At 45.6% G+C, this 20,198-nt stretch overlaps 1 protein-coding gene across 1 annotated transcript in view; it reads left to right on the forward strand.

Annotated features, from left to right (window-relative positions):
* Nucleotides 1-20,198, forward strand: part of Gatb (glutamyl-tRNA amidotransferase subunit B) — a 75,516-nt gene that overhangs the window by 38,259 nt on the left and 17,059 nt on the right. The window contains exons 7-10 of the mRNA XM_036191409.1: nt 1,102-1,186; nt 2,929-2,973; nt 5,424-5,613; nt 17,344-17,477. Coding sequence (XP_036047302.1) covers nt 1,102-1,186; nt 2,929-2,973; nt 5,424-5,613; nt 17,344-17,477 — 454 coding nt within the window. The remainder of the gene's footprint in view (nt 1-1,101; nt 1,187-2,928; nt 2,974-5,423; nt 5,614-17,343; nt 17,478-20,198) is intronic.

Raw genomic sequence — 20,198 nt, forward strand, 5'->3', positions numbered from 1 at the left:
TGAAAGGGGACGTAGTCAAGAGGGAGGCTCGTGCTTGGAAGCTGCGTTTGCGAAGGAGCTTGGCACAAGTGGAATGAATCTGCCTTCACCCTGGACCTGCCATATTCCAGGCTGCATCGACCTACCAGGCAGTGACCAACTAGAGGCAGGCAACCAGAGTCTACAGCTTGTCTGTAATGGGTACGGGAACCTGGGTATTTTTAGCTGCCCTGAACATTTTTTTGACTATGAAGTGCCCTCTGAAGCAACAGTCAAAATTCTACCTGTGTTCAAACACAGCCTAGCAGAACCAAAGCTTTGCCACCATGGGCTTAATTCCCCAAGCCTGCAATTTTCCCACCAGGTTTTTTCAAATCATGTTGGACCTTTTAGCCATCATTTCAAGTCAATCAAGTAGAACATTCAGGTGAGAGAGTGGGGATACAGATGGGCCAGTTTGGTGCTGCTATCCCTTAGCAGCCAGATTAAAAGGTCTGAGCAAGGAACATGGCATAGGAAGTTGGGAAGGCTTACTTTTGCAAAAGAGTTTAGCAGTTGTTCTGTGTTTCAGTCATGTTTAGCTGTGTTGATTGGCATAGTCCATCTATTCTGTTGGGTAGTGGGTGTATGCGTTACAAAGCAGTGGTCACAGATATCTTGGAAAATAAAATGAAAATTCTCTTTCCAAAAGTGTACATACATTTTCACCCATATTTTGTATAAAAATTTTGAGGGTTACCAGGGTTCCTTGTGACCCATCTGCTAGTCCCAGGGTAAGGAATTCTAATAGACCACAATCCTAGATCTGCAGTCACTGGCCCTACACAGCAGTCCCAATCCTTCTATTAAGGTGTCTACAGTCTGTACTAGGTTGTTAATCTAGTTTGAGCTGAGGTGTCCAAAAAAGAAAGAGAGAGGAGGGAAGAGACAGGCTTCTTAAGGCCCTTCCTTCCCAGTTGTGAGAAGAAAATACAACCCACAAGGGAATGATCATCATAAATAGTCTCCTTGACTTTTTTTTCTTTAACTTAAGAATTGAGAATAGTTTCTAATTATTGCCTACATGGATGAAAGGGATTCAAAATATACTAACTGCTATATTTTGTTTTGTTTTGTTTATAGACTATGAAATTCAGAGGCAAATCACTGAACTTGAGAATGGAGGTGAAGTTCTAAATGAAACTCGTTCATTTGATTATAAGCTGGGGTGAGTTTGTATTGATAAGCCTGTTGACCATAGCTTGGAGGTTGGGGCTCAGCCATGGACTGGTCATGTAACAAAGGTCCTTAGCTTCTCTGTAGCCATAAAAGAAAAGACCACTGCATCCCATAGGAATGAAACATGGTCTTCTGGGCCCTGGAGTTCAACTGACCCAAGCTTATACAGAAGTGCTTAGTCTCGGCTCCTACTCTGCCCTTTGCTTCCTGCTTTGAGGCAAGAATTTTTATTCCCTTAAATCATCTGTGAGACCTCTCACAGCCTAAGCTTGATGCTGAAAGGGCTGAGAGCTGGTTGTAGGGATACGGTATCAGTTATTTTTCTGTTACTGTGATAAAACACTGTGATCAAAAGCAGCCTATGGAAGAAGGAATGTATTTTGGCTTGTGATTCCAGAGGTAGGATCCATAATGGCAAGGATGGCTTAGCTGTAAGTGGCTGGAGCAGGAAACTCTGAGATCAAGTCTTCAACCACAAACACAAACCAAAGAGAGCAAGTTACAAGTGGGGCAAAGCTCTGAACTGCAAGTGACGTACTTCCTCCAGCATGACTGAACTGCCTCCTGAAACAGCACTGCCAGCTGGGGATATTCTCGTTCACACCACCACGGATGCTTTTCTGTATTTCTCTGTCTGAATTTTAAGATTTTTTTTTTTTACTTTAAGTAAAATACCAAAGAATGCTCAAAAGTCTACATACAGAGTTTGTGTAAAAGCTGGCTGGAGTTTGGCTCAGCAATAGAATGCTTGCTGCAAATGCTTTAAAATTCCAGGTCCAATCCCTATCTACACATACACAAAATATTGAAGCAGTTTGGTTTTGTTTTTACAAAATTATTTTTCTAAGCATTTCCCTTTATGTAAAATGGGAGAGCCATAGGAGATAGAAGATGCAGTCCATAGGAGAGCCCATAAAAATCTGAAGAGCTTGAATTTGCCTGTCATTAATTGAGAAAGCCCTATGCCTGACAGCTGTTACTGTAACAAATATTTGAGCTATTCATCTTATAGAGTTAATTTTGGGTCACGGTTTCAAAGGTTTCAGTCTGTGGTTTGGCCTATGGTGGTACATTATGTCTCAAGCACATGGTTCAGCTAAACTCCTGACCTCAGTGCCATTATGCTGGCCAATCTTGATTGTTAGCTTGATTCGATTAGTAAAGCATACCTTTAGGTATGTCTAATGGTGTTTCCAGAGACCATTAGTCCCCAGCTTAATGAATGATAAATCCCTTCATGGAGTCATATGATGGCATTATATGTAGAAGTTGGGCCTGGTAAGAGGAGAAGGTCTCTGGGTGCATGCCCTTGGGTATATATCTTACTCTGTCTGTTCCTGTATTTCCATTTCTTTGTTTGCTTTGCCATACTTTCCCACCATGGTGGACTAATACTTCTGAAGCCAAAAACTAAAACAATACCTGTTTTCCCTCCTAAGTTGTTTCTACCAGGTATTGGTAAGCATTAAGAAAGTAACATATTAGGAAACAAAAGATAGAAGGAGGGACCGGGACTCCACAGTCTCCTTGAGGGCTTATTCTAATGACCCAAGGCCTTCCATCGGGCCCCATCTCTTTCTGACACTTCTAAAGTTTCTACCTCTTCTTAACAGACCAAGCCTTTAACACACAGCCTTCACGGGAAATGCTTGAGCTCCAGCCCACAGTAAAGCGTGGTCCAGCCAGTTGCATGCAGTGTTGGCGTAATGCTGTCTGCTCTGACTATTGCAGGTGCACCATGCCCATGAGAGACAAAGAAGGAAAACAAGACTACAGGTGATTATTCCTCATTGGGGTATACTTCAAATCCATTTGAAACTCAGCATAATGATGCTGGAGAATTTGGGGAACTACTTGTTTTTACATGATACAAATCAAGATTGCTTATTTTGTTATATGTAAACTAGGAGAAGTGATATTTTCTTGACTTCATAGCTGCAGAGTTCCTTTAATAGGAATTCAGTTGCTGGAAGATACCTGTCCACAGACTTCTGTAACAAAGATGCTGTCGTTTAACTAAGAAGATGGCAGGGGAGGGAGGGAGGGCCTAGGCTTACATTTGCTAGTAGTTCTGGAATATATTGGATGTGAAAGGGATTGGTCTGTCAATGGAGGGTCCCTTCAAACGTCAGGTGATGCTAGTTCGTTGCCAAGATAAGCAAATTAGGGGCTACTAGGTCACCCGTTGAATACTCACTTATTATGTAAGAGGTTCTGGGTTCCATTCTTAAAGCTGGGGGGCTGTTAGGTAACAGATTTTTCACATAAAACAGTAACGATAGGCTTAAGATAAATTGAACCTTTTGCTTTTGCTCATGGAGTTTAGCAGATTGCAAAGAGGCAAGCTCTAGCAATAGTTGTTGAAATCCGCATGGCTTTCCTTGTGAAGTGTGATATACCTTCTGCCATACTCCTGGCATGTGCCTGTCAGAGGCAGGGCTGTTTCTTACAGTGGTCTGCTAGGTTCAGACTCTTCCACCCTCTTTATTCTCCCATGCTGCTGCTCCCTATAATTCCTTACTGACCATGGAGCTTGCCTTTTAACTCAGCCTGTGGCTTCTACTAGAACCCTCACATTAGACAGCAGTGAGTCTCCAGAAGCTTTCCTCTTGGGCTTGCCCTTACTTTCAGAGGACAGACTGCCTGCCCACAGCTGAGACTTGATACTGCATTGAGCAATTCCCTGCACCTCTACTCTAGGTCCTCCTTGCATGGCTGAGCCCTTCACTGCATGGCTAAGCACTGCCCTGCATGGCTGAGCACTTCCCTGCATGGCTGAGCGCTACCCTGCATGGCTGAGCACTACCCTGCATGGCTGAGCGCTACCCTGCATGACTAAGCACTATCCTGCATGGCTGAGCACTACCCTGCATGACTAACCACTACCCTGCATGGCTGAGTACTACCCTGCATTGCTGAGCACTACCCTGCATGGCTGAGCACTACCCTGCATGATTAAGCACTACCCTGCATGGCTGAGCACTACCCTGCATTACTGAGCACTACCCTGCATGACTGAGCACTACCCTGCATGGCTGAGCACTACCCTGCATTGCTGAGCACTACCCTGCATTTGCAGAGCACTACCCTGCATGGCTAAGCACTACCCTGCATGGCTGAGCACTACCCTGCATGGCTGAGCACTACCCTGCATTTGCAGAGCACTTCACTGCATGGCTGAGCACTACCCTGCATGGCTGAGCACTACCCTGCGTGGCTGAGCACTACCCTGCATGGCTGAGCACTACCCTTCATTTGCAGAGCATTTCACTGCATGGCTGAGCACTACCCTGCATGGCTGAGCACTACCCTGCATGGCTGAGTAGTACCCTGCATGACTAAGCACTACCCTGCATGACTGAGCACTTGACTGCATGGCTGACCACTACCCTGCATGGCTGACCACTACCCTGCCCTTTGGCTCTGTGCAGAGAGAAAGCAGTGTTGGAGCAGAACAAGCAAAGTTGTATTTTTCTTTCATAAGATGAATGCAGTACTGTAGTCCATCTGAGTATTAACAACTGACTGTTTTAGAGCAGCTTTGAATGGGAAGTGGAGTTCTCATGCACTTCTTCCCAGGCTCCTGTCACTCCATTAATGTGGTTTACTACAATAGTGAATCAACCATATTGCTGCTCATTATTCACTGAACTCCATAGTTTATGGTGGGATGCATTCATTCATGGCTGTCCTTCCTGTGGGTTTCGGCATTTGTCCAGTGGCATGAACTCACTGTTACACAGGTCCACTACTATGACAGTGTGCCAGGCTGCACCTAGTCACCCTTTTCCCTCCCCACTAGCTTCCACATTTCATTTAGGCAAAACCCATTCTGCTCTACTTCTCAAGAAGGGAAGAGCCCTCTCTTCCCTCTTTGACTTTTAATTTATTGTACAAGTACTGCTAAAAATAGAGAATTTAAAGTAGGGGAAGTCATCTTCCTCACAAGTAAATTATTCTCATTTGTCCTCAGTTTCCAACCCTCTGACACTTTCCTCGCTGGTATAAACCAGAGTGTGGCTCAGTTCCATGCCACCCTTTCTCCCATCCTTATTCCATAATGTGAAGAATGGGTTTGCTGTGTAATCTTTCACTGGGACATTCAGAAACCTTTGCAAGTGTTCTGGCTTTGTACCTAAGCACAGAGCATCCCCATCATTGTTAGATTTGTGGTTCTAATAAATCCAGATACCCAGACTCAGATCCCATCTGTTCTCTTTGTTTAGGTTTATGCCAGAGCCCAACCTGCCTCCCTTAGTGCTCTACGATGCCACATCTCTGCCTTCAGATGCAGACTCTCAGCAGGTGATCAATATTGACCAGCTTCGGGACATGCTTCCCGAGCTTCCCAGTGCAACCAGAGAAAGGCTTGTCCAGCAGTATGGGATGCTGCCAGAGCACAGCTTCACGTTACTGGTAAGTGTCGACTGGATCCGAAGTTAGCCCAGCTCAGCAGATTGGATGATCCCCCACAGAGCCCCTGCATGCACTGTCAGCTGCATTTCCCCCACAGAGCCCCTGCATGCGGTCAGCTGCATTTCCCCCACAGAGCCCCTGCATGCACTGTCAGCTGCATTTCCCCCACAGAGCCCCTGCATGCACTGTCAGGTACATTATCCCCACAGAGCCCCTGCATGCATTGTCAGGTGCATTTCCTCCACAGAGCCCCTGCATGCACTGTCAGGTGCATTTCCCCTACTCCAGATACTCTGAGAGGGGTAAGGCACACTGCCTCACTTACTGCCCTTGACAGTACATGCTCACCTGCTCCTCCTCAGCACACCAGAAAAGGAAACAACCTCCAAGCTGCCCACAGGAGCCCTGGAGACTAGGAAGCTAGTTCAGATGTTAGGGATGAGTGTGTTCCCAGGACAAGTGTGTCTGCAGGACTAAATACATATCAATGTTTAGAGTTTCTAGATGTCTTAATCATGTTGATCCATGACAGGATGTTAGGTTCCCAAAAGCCAGAAAACATCCTGTATAAAATGTTGCAAACTACTAAACATCTTTGCCCTGTGAAGCTTGGGGATGCCTCTTTTGGGCCATTAGAGAATCTGGTACCCTTAGGTAGCTTAGGGATTTTCCATCCTTTTCAGAACTACTTGGGGCTTTGTGGATTTCTTTGTCATGACAACGGTAAAGTGATGCAGCATCAGTGAGGGTGGCATTCTGTCACAGTTGTCATCTTCTTGTCAGCAGGAGAAATTGGGAAGTTGTTGTGTTGGTTTTGAGTATTTCTTGAGACAGGGTATCATGTAATCTAGGCTGGCCTTGAACTCCTGTCATTTCCAGAGCAACAAAACCTGTGGAACTAGATTCTTGCTTTTTAAATGATCCAATAAGTATATGGGAGTATTAGGAGATACACACACACACACACACACACACACACACACACACACACACACACTCTTAATAACCACAATATAGTGGTTTATAGTGCACTAGGCAGCCTGCTCCTGGCTGAGTGGTTCTTTTTATCCTCCATAAGGCAGCTGCTTCAAGAGTAAACAGTGCCTAAGGTGAGAACTCCTGTTTTCTGACCGATGATTAAGATGACTGCTGTTTTTCTAGTACTCTAGGTTGACTTGATCATTGCCTCCAGTGGGGTGCCATTGTGTCCTATGCATCCATACACCTGTGATAACTAACATTGCATTTAAGTTAGTAGCATATCTTGGCCAGTGTCCTAAAGGAAAGCACTGTTCCAGTCTGTCATTCAGCTGTTGAGCCATCAACAGATATTTGCAGAACTCAACTGATCAGCATCCTGTATAGAACATCTCTAGACAGGGGTTCCTTACAACTTGTGTATATTTCTTAGATTTCTGTCTTAGTGGTTACCATTGCTATGATGAAACACCATGACCCAAAGCAATTTGGGGAGATGTTTTATTTGACTTATACTTCCACATCATAGTTCATCATTGAAGGAAGTCAGGACAGGAACTCAAACAAGGCAGAAACCAGGAGGCAGGAGCTGATGCTGAGGCCGTGGAGAAGTGCTATTTATTGTCCTGCTTTTCATGGATGGCTCAGCCTGCTTTCTTACAGAACCCAGGACCACCAGCCTAGAGATGGCACCATCCACAATGGCCTGGGCCCTTCCCCATCAATCACCAATTAAGAAAATGCCTTACAGGCTTGTCTGCAGCATGATCTTATGGAAATATTTTCTCAACTGAGGCCCCGTCCTCTCTGGTGACTAGCTTATATCAAGGTGACCTAGAACTAGCCAGCACAGTTGCTCTAACAAACTGTCTTAATCTTTACATGTCTCCCCATCACTTTTGCCACTCGAACCCAACACTGAACTGCAGACCTGCATCTTATTAGCATTCTGCAGCTCATCTCGGGGAAGAACGGAGGAGGGGACCAAGGGTCTTTGGCTTCATAGAGGTCAGGGCCATCTCTCCATCTGACCTTTGAGCAGCTGGCTTCAAGCCAACCATTTGAGGTAGTTTGCAATGCACCAACGTTTCTTGACCACTTCTTTGTTCTAGCCTGATTTCCAAGAAGAAAACACTGAATATGAATTAAGAACTGTTGTTGTATATCAGTCTTCTCTGTAAGAAAAGAGAAGGGTTTCCTGAAATCTTCAGAACACAGCTGTTTCACTCCCTTGAAAAGCAGCTCTTGACATTGTCACACTTGGCCCCTGGAATGTGTCTGCCTCACTTTGCTGAGCATAAGTTCTGTAAAGTCAGGCCGTTGATATAAATGTTTGTGTCTTAGTCTTCTCTGGGCCACGCCCAGCAGGCCTTGAATAAGTGCTGTTAAGGACAATAGCAAAGGAGTGCATCTGTTTGAATAGTTCATGAACCTGTTTAGGGAAAACTAACTCTCCAAGGTAGCAGGCATTGGGTAGGGAGCAAAATTGTTCCCCCTTCACTCCCTCATAGTGTTTACATTTACTCAGGCACTACACCTGGTCAGCTCTCTGGGAGACTACAGTAGATAAATGGAGTAGAGGAACCCAGAGGCAATGTTAAACAAGATGTTGAAACTTCAAGGAGGTGATTGTTTTCTTTGGGGGGGGGGGGGCAGGGATCATTTTTTATACTTATTTTTCTTAGTACCTTTAAGACATAATATTTATAGATGGAAGATAATGTATTAGGTGACTTATAAAACAAAAAGATAAAAGGGTTTGTCCTTGAGATTTCCAGAATGGATAAAAATTGGAGATTGGAACAGACAGAGAATGATTCAGACAAATTGTTTCCAGAAATTAGGCAGCCTGAGCCCTTTATGACTCCATAATCATTGGAAGCTGAGTTACTCATAACATTCCCGACAATGATATGTTCATGTTTTTCTGCCTTCATCAGAAACACAACAGATTGCTGAGAAGGGCAGATGCACAAATCTAATGAACCATCTTTCAATTTAAAGAGTGCCCAGGAGTATTCATTAAATAAATGGCAGTGGTCGAGGTGTGTTCTCATGGCTTCCACTCAGCTCACTGCCTTTGGACTTCTTATTTAATTAAGTAGTGTGTGCATACCCCCACACACACATATATATTCCCCACAAATAAAAACCCTTCAGAATTTAACTCACTTTTAATTTATCTTGCTGTTTTCCTGTGCAGTAAACACTAAATTATGTTTTGTTAGTATTATCTTTGACATTTACAGAACTTTTGCTAATATACCTTAGCATCTGCTGTCTTATCAAGCATGTAGTAGGTCTCATGGCCTGGACAGACAGATGATTGAATGAATGGGATACTACTGTATTACACATGAAAATCCTTAAGAAGTAACAGTCCCTGGCAGTTTCTAAAGACCAGATACATAAAGCACCCTTTGACAACCCAGCATAATCATGGGGCTGGGTATGCATCACTGCGCCCTTGGTAAGAAGACTCAAGTGAATGCTCCAGTCATATCATGTGTCAAGTCACTTGGTCTCAGACACTATGTTCCAGCTTTGTTCTATTAGCAGATTACCCCTGGTCTGGATTTTCTCTCCTAGCTGTTCTGAGAATCCCCTCTCAAAAGGAAACCTATATACTGATTTTCTGTACCCACATTCAGACCCACTGAAAGCTTCCAAGTAATTTAGCTAACCTTCTTCCCCTGTCTTAGTCAAACTGACTGACTTTCTAATCTCATTTGTAAAGATTAAGGTAGAAATGTAGAAGCTGAGATCTATGGATTAGATTCTGATAGTAAAGCAATACCTTCTGTGAGTCAGTGGATGTTGGAAAAACTGTTAGAATTATTAGAGTTATATGCATGTGCTTTTTTTTTGTGCTTTTTTTTTTTTTCGTAATCTTCTAGGCTGATTTTCATGGGACCATCACCTCCTAGTTTGTTTCTTTCCGGAAACACAAAGGATGGTAGCCATTTTTCTAAGCAGCCCATTTAAAGGCAGCTTGCTTACAGCATGCTCTTCTGTTTACCATATTTGCTTCAGACAGCACCCAAGGCAGGTGCTCTCCTGTTATACATGAGGAAATGGAACCTTTTTGTAAGGAACTTTATACTCGTGTTGGACCATGCATGCTTTATGTTTCTGAGCTCTGCTACCTGCTCACACGCACAATGTGCAGCCATGCCAAGTGGAAATAATGTTTTTTAGGTAATGACTGGTTTTGATTGCCTTTGTTTCATTAGTGGAGGAAATTGAGTTTTTACTTTTGCTAAAATTTAATGCTTAATACAGTCCCAGGACTGTTTCTATGAAGCTCAATCAGAAAGTACATGTTCATTGAAAGCTTTTAGCCACTCTTATTGGTTTTGAAGATGCCAGACTGTGCTATAAATAAACATAAAATGTTGTCTACTAAATTTTGTGAAAATCAGTCATCTGCAATGGAAAATGAACAGCACAAGTCCTGCTGATTTCCAAGTGGAAAAATCAGGTCAAAGGTAACAAGCTGTCTTGTGCATCTTCAATTATTTTGTTTAAACTTTCTGATGGAGGTACCTGGGGCCTTTGGTCTGGGTCACTGAGAAGTGTTCCTACCTAGGGCAGTGGGGAGGGATTGTGGGGTTGGTTTTCTGAGGCCCTGTGTTGTTGAGCCTAGTGCAGATCAAGCACCTGGTGAGGACCTGCTGTGAGCTCTCACTAGGGGAGCTGTGCATGTGAACAATAGATGACTCAAGGTTTTGGGAGGGCTGCTGTACCTGCTGGTGTCCAGTCCCTCTGTACAGACTTCAGCTTGGCCTGTTCCTCTTCATGCTTTGGGTAGTCCCAACCCAGTTAAAGCTCTCACAACTGACACAGGCAGTCCAAGCTCCCCCAGGAGAGGGGATGACTCACACCCCAAAGATGGTAGACATAGCAGAATTTTCATTGAGTCTAAAAATTGTATAGTGTGATTCCAGGGAAAACAGTATTGGTATCAGGCAACATGCAAACATGGCTCAGTGGGAACCATGCAGAGCAGGAGTTTATAAAAATCAAATCTAGCCTCCGTGAATCTGTAGAAAAATGTGATGTCACCCCGACCTACCCTCTAGCCAGTAACCTGTGCGACCATTTGTGTGTGTGTCAGGCTTTGTAGTCAGCCTGAGACTTGTCATCTTACTGGACAGCTTCATTTTCTCCATCGGAAGTAATGATCTTTTGATTCTGACATCATAGAAAAGGTGAAGATGTCTCCCAAGGGCAAAGAAACAGAAAGTGTCAGTTGACTGGTAAATGAACTGTTTTGAAGCTTATTCTTTAGGTCTCTTATAAGCTAGAGAGGGCCTGGTTTGCTTTCTGGATGGATTGCCTGTAAAACAGTCCCCGTGGCAAATTTCTGTAGGTCCCCCATGTCATACTGCTGTGGAGCTAGCAGCTTGAATCTTATCTGAAGCCATAGTGACTGGTTTTAGACTGTCCAAGTTCTTATGGTGCAAGGTCGTCATCTTTAGCTGCTGCTGAAGAAAAAGCCATTTGGTCAACATTGTAGCACACCATATTTCAGCTCCACACAATTTTTAAAATTGATTTTATTTTTCATTTTCTAAATTGCATTCAGCCTTGCCTGCTTAAGGGTACTTTACAATTACTACCATGCTTGGGGGGGGGGGGTCACCAAACTTTTCTTCTGGTAATGTAGAATAGACAGATCTGCAAAAGCAGGGCTTCTTTCCTTTCAGATACTAGTGACAGGCACTTCAAGAGAGGAATTTGACCTTTGTTGAGAAAAAAGTGCAAGAAGAGGGGGCGTCCTCGTGCTGAGTTGGGGACCCTCAGGGGCCTAGGTCCCAATCCCGTTCTGATACTTGACTTCCTGTTTGTGGAATAATACACTTTGGGGACAAATAAGAGATTTTATTTCAGGTTTCAGGCAAGCACAGCTTGGAGATAATGGCTATCCATACTGCTCCATGCTGCCATGGTGCCCCCCTCTGCCTTTTAGCCCCAGCACAGAGCTCCTCCTGAGCGACCCAGGTTCTCTTGGGTTGGACTAGTAGAAATGTGGCTGCAGCCAGAACTGATTTGTTAGCAGTGCACTTTGTGGGCCCCGTGCGTGCAGACAGTCTCTCTGCCACTCTGCTGTCAACTTGTATTACCTTAATTATCTATATTTTGATTATTCAAGGGAAATGTATATTCCCAAACTGATTACGCACAAATTCTGTCTTCGAGTAAATATATCTCCAAGAGCCGAAGTGATTTGTGCATTAGTTAAAGTCATTCCGCAGAGAGCTGCTGCTAGGTTCAGCTTAGGCTGTGTGTGCTTTCGGCTTTGCTGGGAACACAGCACAAGTGACATGGTTGAGAGTTTTGCTCAGAGTTTAGAAGCTCTCACACACAGTGGGAGCAACCCTAGGTAGGGATTGTGAGGCCCAGAAAAGAAGGCAGAGCTACAGTTAGTTGTCTGCCTCACAAGGCCTGAAGGGCACACCCAGGGCTCATGGTGCTGATGTAGAGCTTCCATGGACCCATATATGCTTGCAGCTGGGGCGGTGGTTCAGGGTTCTCTGGCTTTCCTGTCTTCCCAGAGAGAGTCCTATTTCCTAGGCCAGCCTCACACTGCCAGGTCGCTTGTTCTCCCCATGGAGAAACCTGGCTGCATAAGTAACTTTGCCACTCACAGGAGCTTTCGCTGAAGATTGTCACCCCAGAGACAAGCATGTTCACATCACAGACCTGAGCCACTACCACCTGAACATTGCAGGCCCTCATTTTACTGTGCAGTTTCCACTTTCTGGCCTAGAAGCATTGCTGTTGCAGCCCGCTGTACTTCCTCTCCACCCCAGCCACTAGCATTTGATGCTGTTCTCATAGCCATGATTTACAAAGTTGTTGGGTTCGAATTTGTTTGCCTCACTTTGTAAGGATGACCAGAGCCACTAGTATAACAAAGGTACAACAGAGTCTCTGGGTGGACATTTGGTGTGCCCCTTAAACATCTGCACAGATGTTCAGAGCTCTGCTCCTCACACCCTTGTCACCATTGGAGCTCCACAGAGTGCTGCATGGTGACATGCAGAGCCTTACCCAGTTGAAGAAACCACTGCTGCTCATGTGGGGTAGGTACAGGGCCTTCTGGGTAGTCAGCTGTTACCAGCTAGGAGCCCACCACTTGACTTCCCTGTGGTGGGTAGAGTGCGGAAATTGAGTATGCTTACTACCCAACTAATGAAAGAAAATGGAGCCCTTAAAAATCGTGTAGTGTCAGGGTCTCGACGAGTGCCTCCCCGCTTCCCTAATCGAGGGAGGAAGGGTTGCAGAAGAGAGGCACGTGGGGACTCCTGGCCACCTGGGGTAGAATGGATGCTGTGTCTGCCACTGTCTTCCTTCCTGATCTGGGGACAGATGTGTGTCATGCCACGTGACTTGGGTATACCTTTGCACAGGCAGATAGTATAACTTGCCACCTTCTTCTAGTTTCCAAGCCAACTGATTGGGCCATCTGTGGCATCTTTAATGTCAGGAAGCTTTGAGCAGCTGGCCGACATAATATAATAGAAGTGCTGGGAACATCTGTTCTGTAGATGTGGCTTACATTGTGCCTACATTAATAGGTGTTCATTTTCAGTACCCAGAAAGGCAGCAAACCCACCTCCATCTTTTCCGCTGGAGAGCCCAACCTACAGAGCTCTGCTGCTGTCTGGCTGGGTGACCTCAAGACCAGAAGTGCCTCAGTGCCTTCATCTGCAAAAGCCCTGATTATGTGCTCATGGGACTGTTGGAACTGAATGAAATAACATGGAGGAGGTGTAGTGCTTTTTTGTCAGGACCGCCAGCCTGCAACTAATGACAAGGAGACTTACTATTAACTATGAAAGTTTGGCCTTTAGCTTAGACGCGTCCTCAACTACCTCTTCTAACTTAAATCAACCCATTTATAGTAATCTATGTTCGGCCACATGGTATTGCCTCATCTCTGTACTGCCCCCACTTCGTCCTCTGAGTCTGTCTGTGGACTCCGCCTTTCTCCTTCCCAGAGTTCTCTCTGCCCAGAAGTCCCTCCTGTACTCTCCTGCCTAGCCATTGGCTGTTGAGCGTTTTATTACACAATCACAGCAACACATCTTCACACAGTGTACAAACACCCCACAGCAGGAAGCAGGAACCTGAGGGCACCTGCATTACTGTCATGAGCAGTGGCAGAGTATGCAGCTGCCCACAGGGCCCTGCTGTTGTCTGCGTCTAACAAGTACAGTAGTTTGAGTTACAGTCAGCTGTGGGCCAAACATAGCAAATGGGAAATACCAGAAATTTTTAAAAAATTAAGGAAATTAAAATTTTAAAAAAATTAAGGAAAAAAAACCGCTTCTATCACAATATATTATGGTTGTTCTGTTTTGTTGTTCGTGGTTGCTTACTGTATCAGATTTGTAAATTAAGCATCATGGGTATGTGTGTTTAGGCAAACCCATAGAGGTTAGCACTACCTGAGGTTCCAGATATCCTTGGTGGCCTTGGGATCTGATAGTGATGAATTGAGGCACAAATACCATATTTAGTAACTACTCTTGAGAGCCCTTGACCAGCCTGGAATTGCTAATTCAAGGTCCCAAAAGGCAGCTAAGGACACTCCCTGTCACATAAATAGCTGTTCCTCAGCCAGTTTTTCCTGAGTATCACTGGGCAGCTGTCTGTATTGGGTTTCATTTTACCTATAAATACAGCCCAGCCTCGTTTCTGGACCAGAATCAGGATCACAAGATATGTGACTTAGAACAGGATGTGGATTTGAGAAATCAGCCCTCATCCTGCTTCACCGGAATGGTCTTCCAACATTTCACCATCACTGATGGTAACCGACATGAGACAGTGTAGGAGCATGTTACTTCCAGAGCCCAGTGCAAGGGCAAACTGAGGCTTCTTCCTAGAGCAGGCAGTGAGGGTATGGCTACCCCTCTATTCTGCTGCTCATTAGCATTGGGTAGCTGGCAAATCCATTAGTAATGAGGGTTCCTGTTAGTGCCTAAGCAGCTGACTTGACATTGGCTCTGTGTATAATTGAATGCTTTGAGAAATGAAATTAAAAGTGGCGAAGATGCTTTGCAGTCCAGGAACTGCACGACTGCCTGGTGCTATCCATAAGACAGGATCTTTGGTCCTTGCTGCTCTAGACATCTCTGAAAGAACAGCTGCAGTCACATCAGCCGGGAGACTTGACTTGCTGTGTGGCTGAGTTTTGGATATATCAAGGCTTGTGGTTTGGGGAAAGATACCAAAGGCCTAATCCAGTAGCCTTGTGCTGCTCTCAATATGATTCTTGTGTAAGAGAATTACAGGTCCACTGTTTTCCTGACAAAACCAGATGGCTGAGCTGCCATGTTCATCAGAGACTTGAGAGTTTTGTGCCAAGCTTATTAGCATTTGCCAGTCTTGTGAGACTAAGAAAACTGTGGAAAGCAGCAGACGTGTGTGTGTGTGTGTGTGTGTGTGTGTGTGTGTGTGTGTGTGTGTGTGTGTGTGCGCGCGCGCGCGCATGCATATTCTCCTTGGGAAGTGGACTGCTGCTTTAAGGAGCAGGGCAGGGCAGGCAGTCCCCTGCAGCTCTAATTGATCAGGTATTCTCTAGGCAGCAGCGGAGGCAGCAGCAGCCTCTTGCAGCCTCACTCCCTGTAGCTCACCCTGTTGTCACTGCAAGTTTTGCATCCTCTTTACACTGTGCATTGAAGCCCTGTATCCCCCAGTGGAGTAGAGTCCAGCTCGAGAGCCTTCATCACAGCACTGGCAGAAGACAAACAGAAATCTGACTCGCGGTGTTATCCATCCAATAATAAAACCACCCAAGGGTGGAGGCGTAGTCATCACATGCAGTCACTCAGCCAAGCCTGCAAGCCTGAGTGCATTCTTTCTAGGTGGATTTTGGAAAGCTTTCCTCAAAAAGCAGAAAGGTCTCCTCCTGGCAGCTTATTCCATCGGTGGGCCAGCCTGTCTGCATGAGAACAAGAAGAATTTTGCCTCCCCAGTGTGAGCTGCATAGCCCTGTTTTTCTTCCCCAGTGACTCGTGAACCAGTGGAGAAGTGTGGAGAGTTAACGGTTAAGCAACACTTCTCTTCACATTACCTAGATTGCCTTTCTCTGTAGCAGGTTTGGGCTGCTGAGGGGCCTTTGCCCTAGTTTAGCATGAGCAGAATAATAGCGGTAGCTCGAAAGGAGATGCAGCCGTGATTGTGGGACTATTCAGTAGGCTTGTCACCAGAGAATTAATCTGAAAGGCCACGTAGATACTTTCTAGTACGGGATTCCTACCTTAGCAGCAGTGTGCCCATGCACATACTAAAACTTGTACAGTAGCTAAAGTTAGAGTGTACTTTTGTTGGTATGTCTTGTTTCTTCTTAGTATCTTGTTTTTCTAGAATGTTCTTTTGCTCAATGAAGGATTCTAAGAAAGTGGGAAAGGTTGGAGGTTTAGCTGCAGAGTGCACATAAGAATAATTTGAGGATAATGTTTAATTTGGCTTTCAGTGGGTAAGGAAAATATGTGCTTAAAAATATACCATCTGGGGACTAGAGAGATGGCTCAGTGGTTAAAAGTGTGTTCTGCTCTTGCAGTAGATCTGAGGTCACTTCCCACAACTCACATTGGAACAACTACCAGGGAATACATCACCTCTGGCCTCTATGGACACCTGCATATATATATCTTAAACCTTTAAAAACCATACCATCTGCATTTGGAGATTTAAGCCTCTTCTACAAATAGAACATGTTTTTATTTTTCTAACAGTAATACTAGGGATTGCTCAATCACTCTGAGTTGATGAGTAGTCACAGTATATAACTTAATAAATGTCTTGGCTACTCTCATGCATAATTATGGCAATCCCTAGTACTTAAAGGTGAATGTGGCATGAAAAAGGATGAGTGTTCACATGTGATTTATAGTAGGTGACAAGAGACCCTAATGCCATCCACTGGTTCTTACCAAGACTCTTCTGTGACCAGAACCAACTTGGCTGTACTTAACAGAATGAATAGGATCAGTGTGGTTCTAACTCATGTTATAGTCCAGAGGGGGGCAAACAGTAAAGCCCATGAAACAAGTGTCATCATTGGGCCAACCCAGATGAATAGCTCATAGACATGAGGAGAGGCAAGGCCACCATACCAGCTTGTCTCCGAAGGCCTGGAATCCAGAGGCTTCCTCTACCCACTGTGGGGCTAGTCTCACTGGGTCACACGTGTACATCTTCTTGCGTGGTTTGGAACATTCCAGGACCATTGGCTACCTCCTAGGACAAAATGAAGAATAGCACATGTGGTTATGCTCCATTTGTTACCTTCTTCACCAGTGGTCACCAGGCCATCTAGGAGGGGACAGGACAGAAGGGCATTGGAGTCAAGCCATGCAAGTCCACGTCACCCCCCAGGGCTGATGGCTGGCAGGGGCCTGAGTGGCAGGCAAGTGTGGGAGACAGTGAATTTCGCTGTCCTCAGGTCCATGAAGTTAGGCACTCTGAAACATGTATTCCTTTGGGGAAATGCTCTATGGATTCAGAGCAGCAGTGGAAGGATTTTATGTTGGTGAAAATGAACAGACTGATCTGGTGACGGCTTGCTGATTGAGAAATGGTAGATGTCTCGTGGAGACAGAAGGCAGTGGTTTCCAGTGGCCTTCTTCCAGTCTGGGGAGATGTGTGTGTGCATCTACACATGTATGTACTACACACACACACACACACACACACACACACACACGTGTAATTCTTTTTTTTTTTTTTCAACAGAATGAAGTTGGCCTACTGGAGTTCTTCCAAAGTGTGATAAAAGAAACTAGGGCAGAGCCCAAAAAGGTGACAAACTGGGTCCTGAACACTTTCCTGTACTATTTAAAGCAGCAGAATCTTGCAGTCAGTGAGAGGTGAGTGAGGGCTGGGGATTGCTTTCTTTCTCTATCATGAACTCTGTGTCCAGAGGCTGTTGAAATAGGACAGTGTGAATTTTTTCACTCTGCCTGTTCTCCCTCAGAGTCCCCTAACAAGACAACAAATAGCCCCTTTGTGTTCCACATTCTAAAAATATTCTCCAGCCCATCTGAAAATTCACTCTCCTCAAATCTCGCAATGCACTGTCTGTGCTACTGTGCTGGGGTAGTGTGCTAGGGTACTGTGCTGAGGTACTATGGTGGGGTACTGTGCTAGGGTACTGTGCTGAGGTACTATGGTGGGGTACTGTGCTAAGGTACTGTGCTGGGGTACTATGGTGGGGTAGTGTGCTAAGGTACTGTGCTGGGGTACTGTGCTAGGGTAGTGTGCTAGGGTACTGTGCTGGGGTACTATGGTGGGGTACTGTGCTAAGGTACTGTGGTGGGGTACTGTGCTAAGGTACTGTGCTGGGGTACTATGGTGGGGTAGTGTGCTAGGGCTTAGTAGCTGAAGGAGAACAAGACAAAGAATTGGCTCACTTGTGGCCGATCCAAACCCCTAAGGAAACAGCCATGTCCTCAGCCTGCTCCTGCTATGCTAGAGGCATGCGCAGACCACTGTAAAGTGCAGAACTGGGGCCTGTGTGGGGCCCAGGGAGAGCCTCAGGAAATGAACCTCGAGAAAGTCAACCCCTGAAGAACTTTGGGGTTGCTAAGTCGGAGTGTAGGGTACATACATCTAGAAGTTCCGTGATCAGACAAGCAGCTAGACAGGTGAACTCAGAAAACCCAAAGGCTCTGGGGTACTGAGGTAGGCAGGCTGGAAAGGTAGGTGACCAGGAGCCACCTGAAGGATTTTTAGGCCAAACTGTGGATCACAGGGCTACTCCAATTTCATGCTGGAGGAATATGGCATATATTAATATCTTGGACAGTTATAGCGAAGTTTCCAAGATGAGTCCCTTAAATAGACATTAATTACCCACAATTCTGCAGATGGACAAAAAAAGGGAAATCAGGTTCCAGCTGATTTGTTCCTTTGCTGGACTTCAGGTGGCCATCAGCCTGCTGTATCCTCAATGGGGGGTGGGGGGTATTGGGGAAAGAGGGAGAGAAAGTTCTGTGGTTTCTTCTCATAAGGTTCCTAATTCCATCATGGTGCTCACCCTCATGACTTCAGCCGACCCCAGTCACTCCCTGAAGTTTCTACCTCCTAATAGCGACACATCAGATGGTCACAGCTTCACTATGTATATTGTGGGGGGTGGGCACAATTCAGCCTCTACCTCAGTAAAGTCAGGATGGCCAGTAGGGAGCATCTCATGAGACTTCTGATGAGCAGTGCTCCTGATAGGGGCCTGTGGCTAGATGGCGGTGGCCTAGCCGAAATGAGATAGTACAGGAAGGGAACCATTCTCCCTCACATGTTCCACTTCTAAATTTCTCACATGTGCAAGGTGAAACAGATGGAATTATTTGAGGCTTTAGGAGCAGGAGGAAGAGGCAGAGGGTCTGAGAAGGATGCTCAGAATTGAGCTGCTAGTAGGGCAGAAGCCCACAGTGGGGTGTGCAGGGTTCAAGGCATGTGGACCCACAGCTGACAGGTGGTGTCTAGGATGTATAAATCACTTTTCTCTCACTTCATTCTGCATACTTCTTAGGACTCAGCCTTGTAGCAACCGGGAAGAACAGCCCACAGGACAGGCTTAGGCAGGCACCTCTCTGAAAGAAGCCTGAGAGGTGTAAAAGGCAGCAGACTAGCTAAGACCCAAGCTGGGGACCACAGGGTTAGTCAGACGTTCTCAGAGAGAAAGTGCCCTGACCCAGGACACTCATGGAGATCTTGAGGTGAGACCTGGAGTCACGTGGTGCTGTGGAGCAGATGGTGCACATGGCAGCATGTGAAATCAGTGAGGAGCCCTTGGAAAGACAGTGGCCTGAAGTGGCTGAGGATGAATCCCATGCCTTTCTTAGAAGCAGGACAAAGAAGAAGATGGACAAAAATGTCAGGGAGTAGAAGGACAGTCAGGAGTCACAGAACTCAAAGAAGAGGTACATGGCCAAAAGAAAGAGTGAGGGCTTGGAGAGATCACTCATGTGGTACAAACGTGGGGACATGAGTTCAGCACACTTGTAGAAGATGCTGGATCCAGTGGCCATGCCTATAATCCAGTGAGTATAGAAGGAGGGGGAGACAGCAGGATCTCAGAGCCCCATAGTCTAGCCAAATCAGTGAGCCCTGCATCCCACTGAGACCTGGTCTTTAAAAAGGTGGAGAGCTTCAGAAAAAAATGCCTATTGTTTGTTTTTGCTCTTTTGGGGGCCCGCCACTCATCCCAAAGAAATCACACACAGAGGCGTATTCTTAGTTATGAATGCCCAGCCTTAGCTTGGCTCATTTCTAACTTAAATTATCCATTGTACCTTTTGCCTCTGGGCTTTTCCTTTTCTTACTTCTGTAATCTTACTTTCACTCTTGCTCCATGGCTGGGTGGCTGGGTGGCTGGACCCTGATGTTCCCCTCCTTCTCTGGCTACTCCAACCCAGATTTCTCCTATTAATTCTTCCAGCCCGCCAGCCCCGCCTACCCTTTCTCCTGCCTCGTCGTTGGCCATCAGGTGTTTTAGACAGGCACAGTAACACAGCTTCCCAGAGTTAAACAAATGCAAGATAAGCAAAAGTACCACACCTTAAACTAATATTCCCCAGCAAATACCT

Source organism: Onychomys torridus, chromosome 6 (genome assembly GCF_903995425.1).
Source record: "Onychomys torridus chromosome 6, mOncTor1.1, whole genome shotgun sequence".
In the NCBI taxonomy this organism is placed as follows: domain Eukaryota; kingdom Metazoa; phylum Chordata; class Mammalia; order Rodentia; family Cricetidae; genus Onychomys; species Onychomys torridus.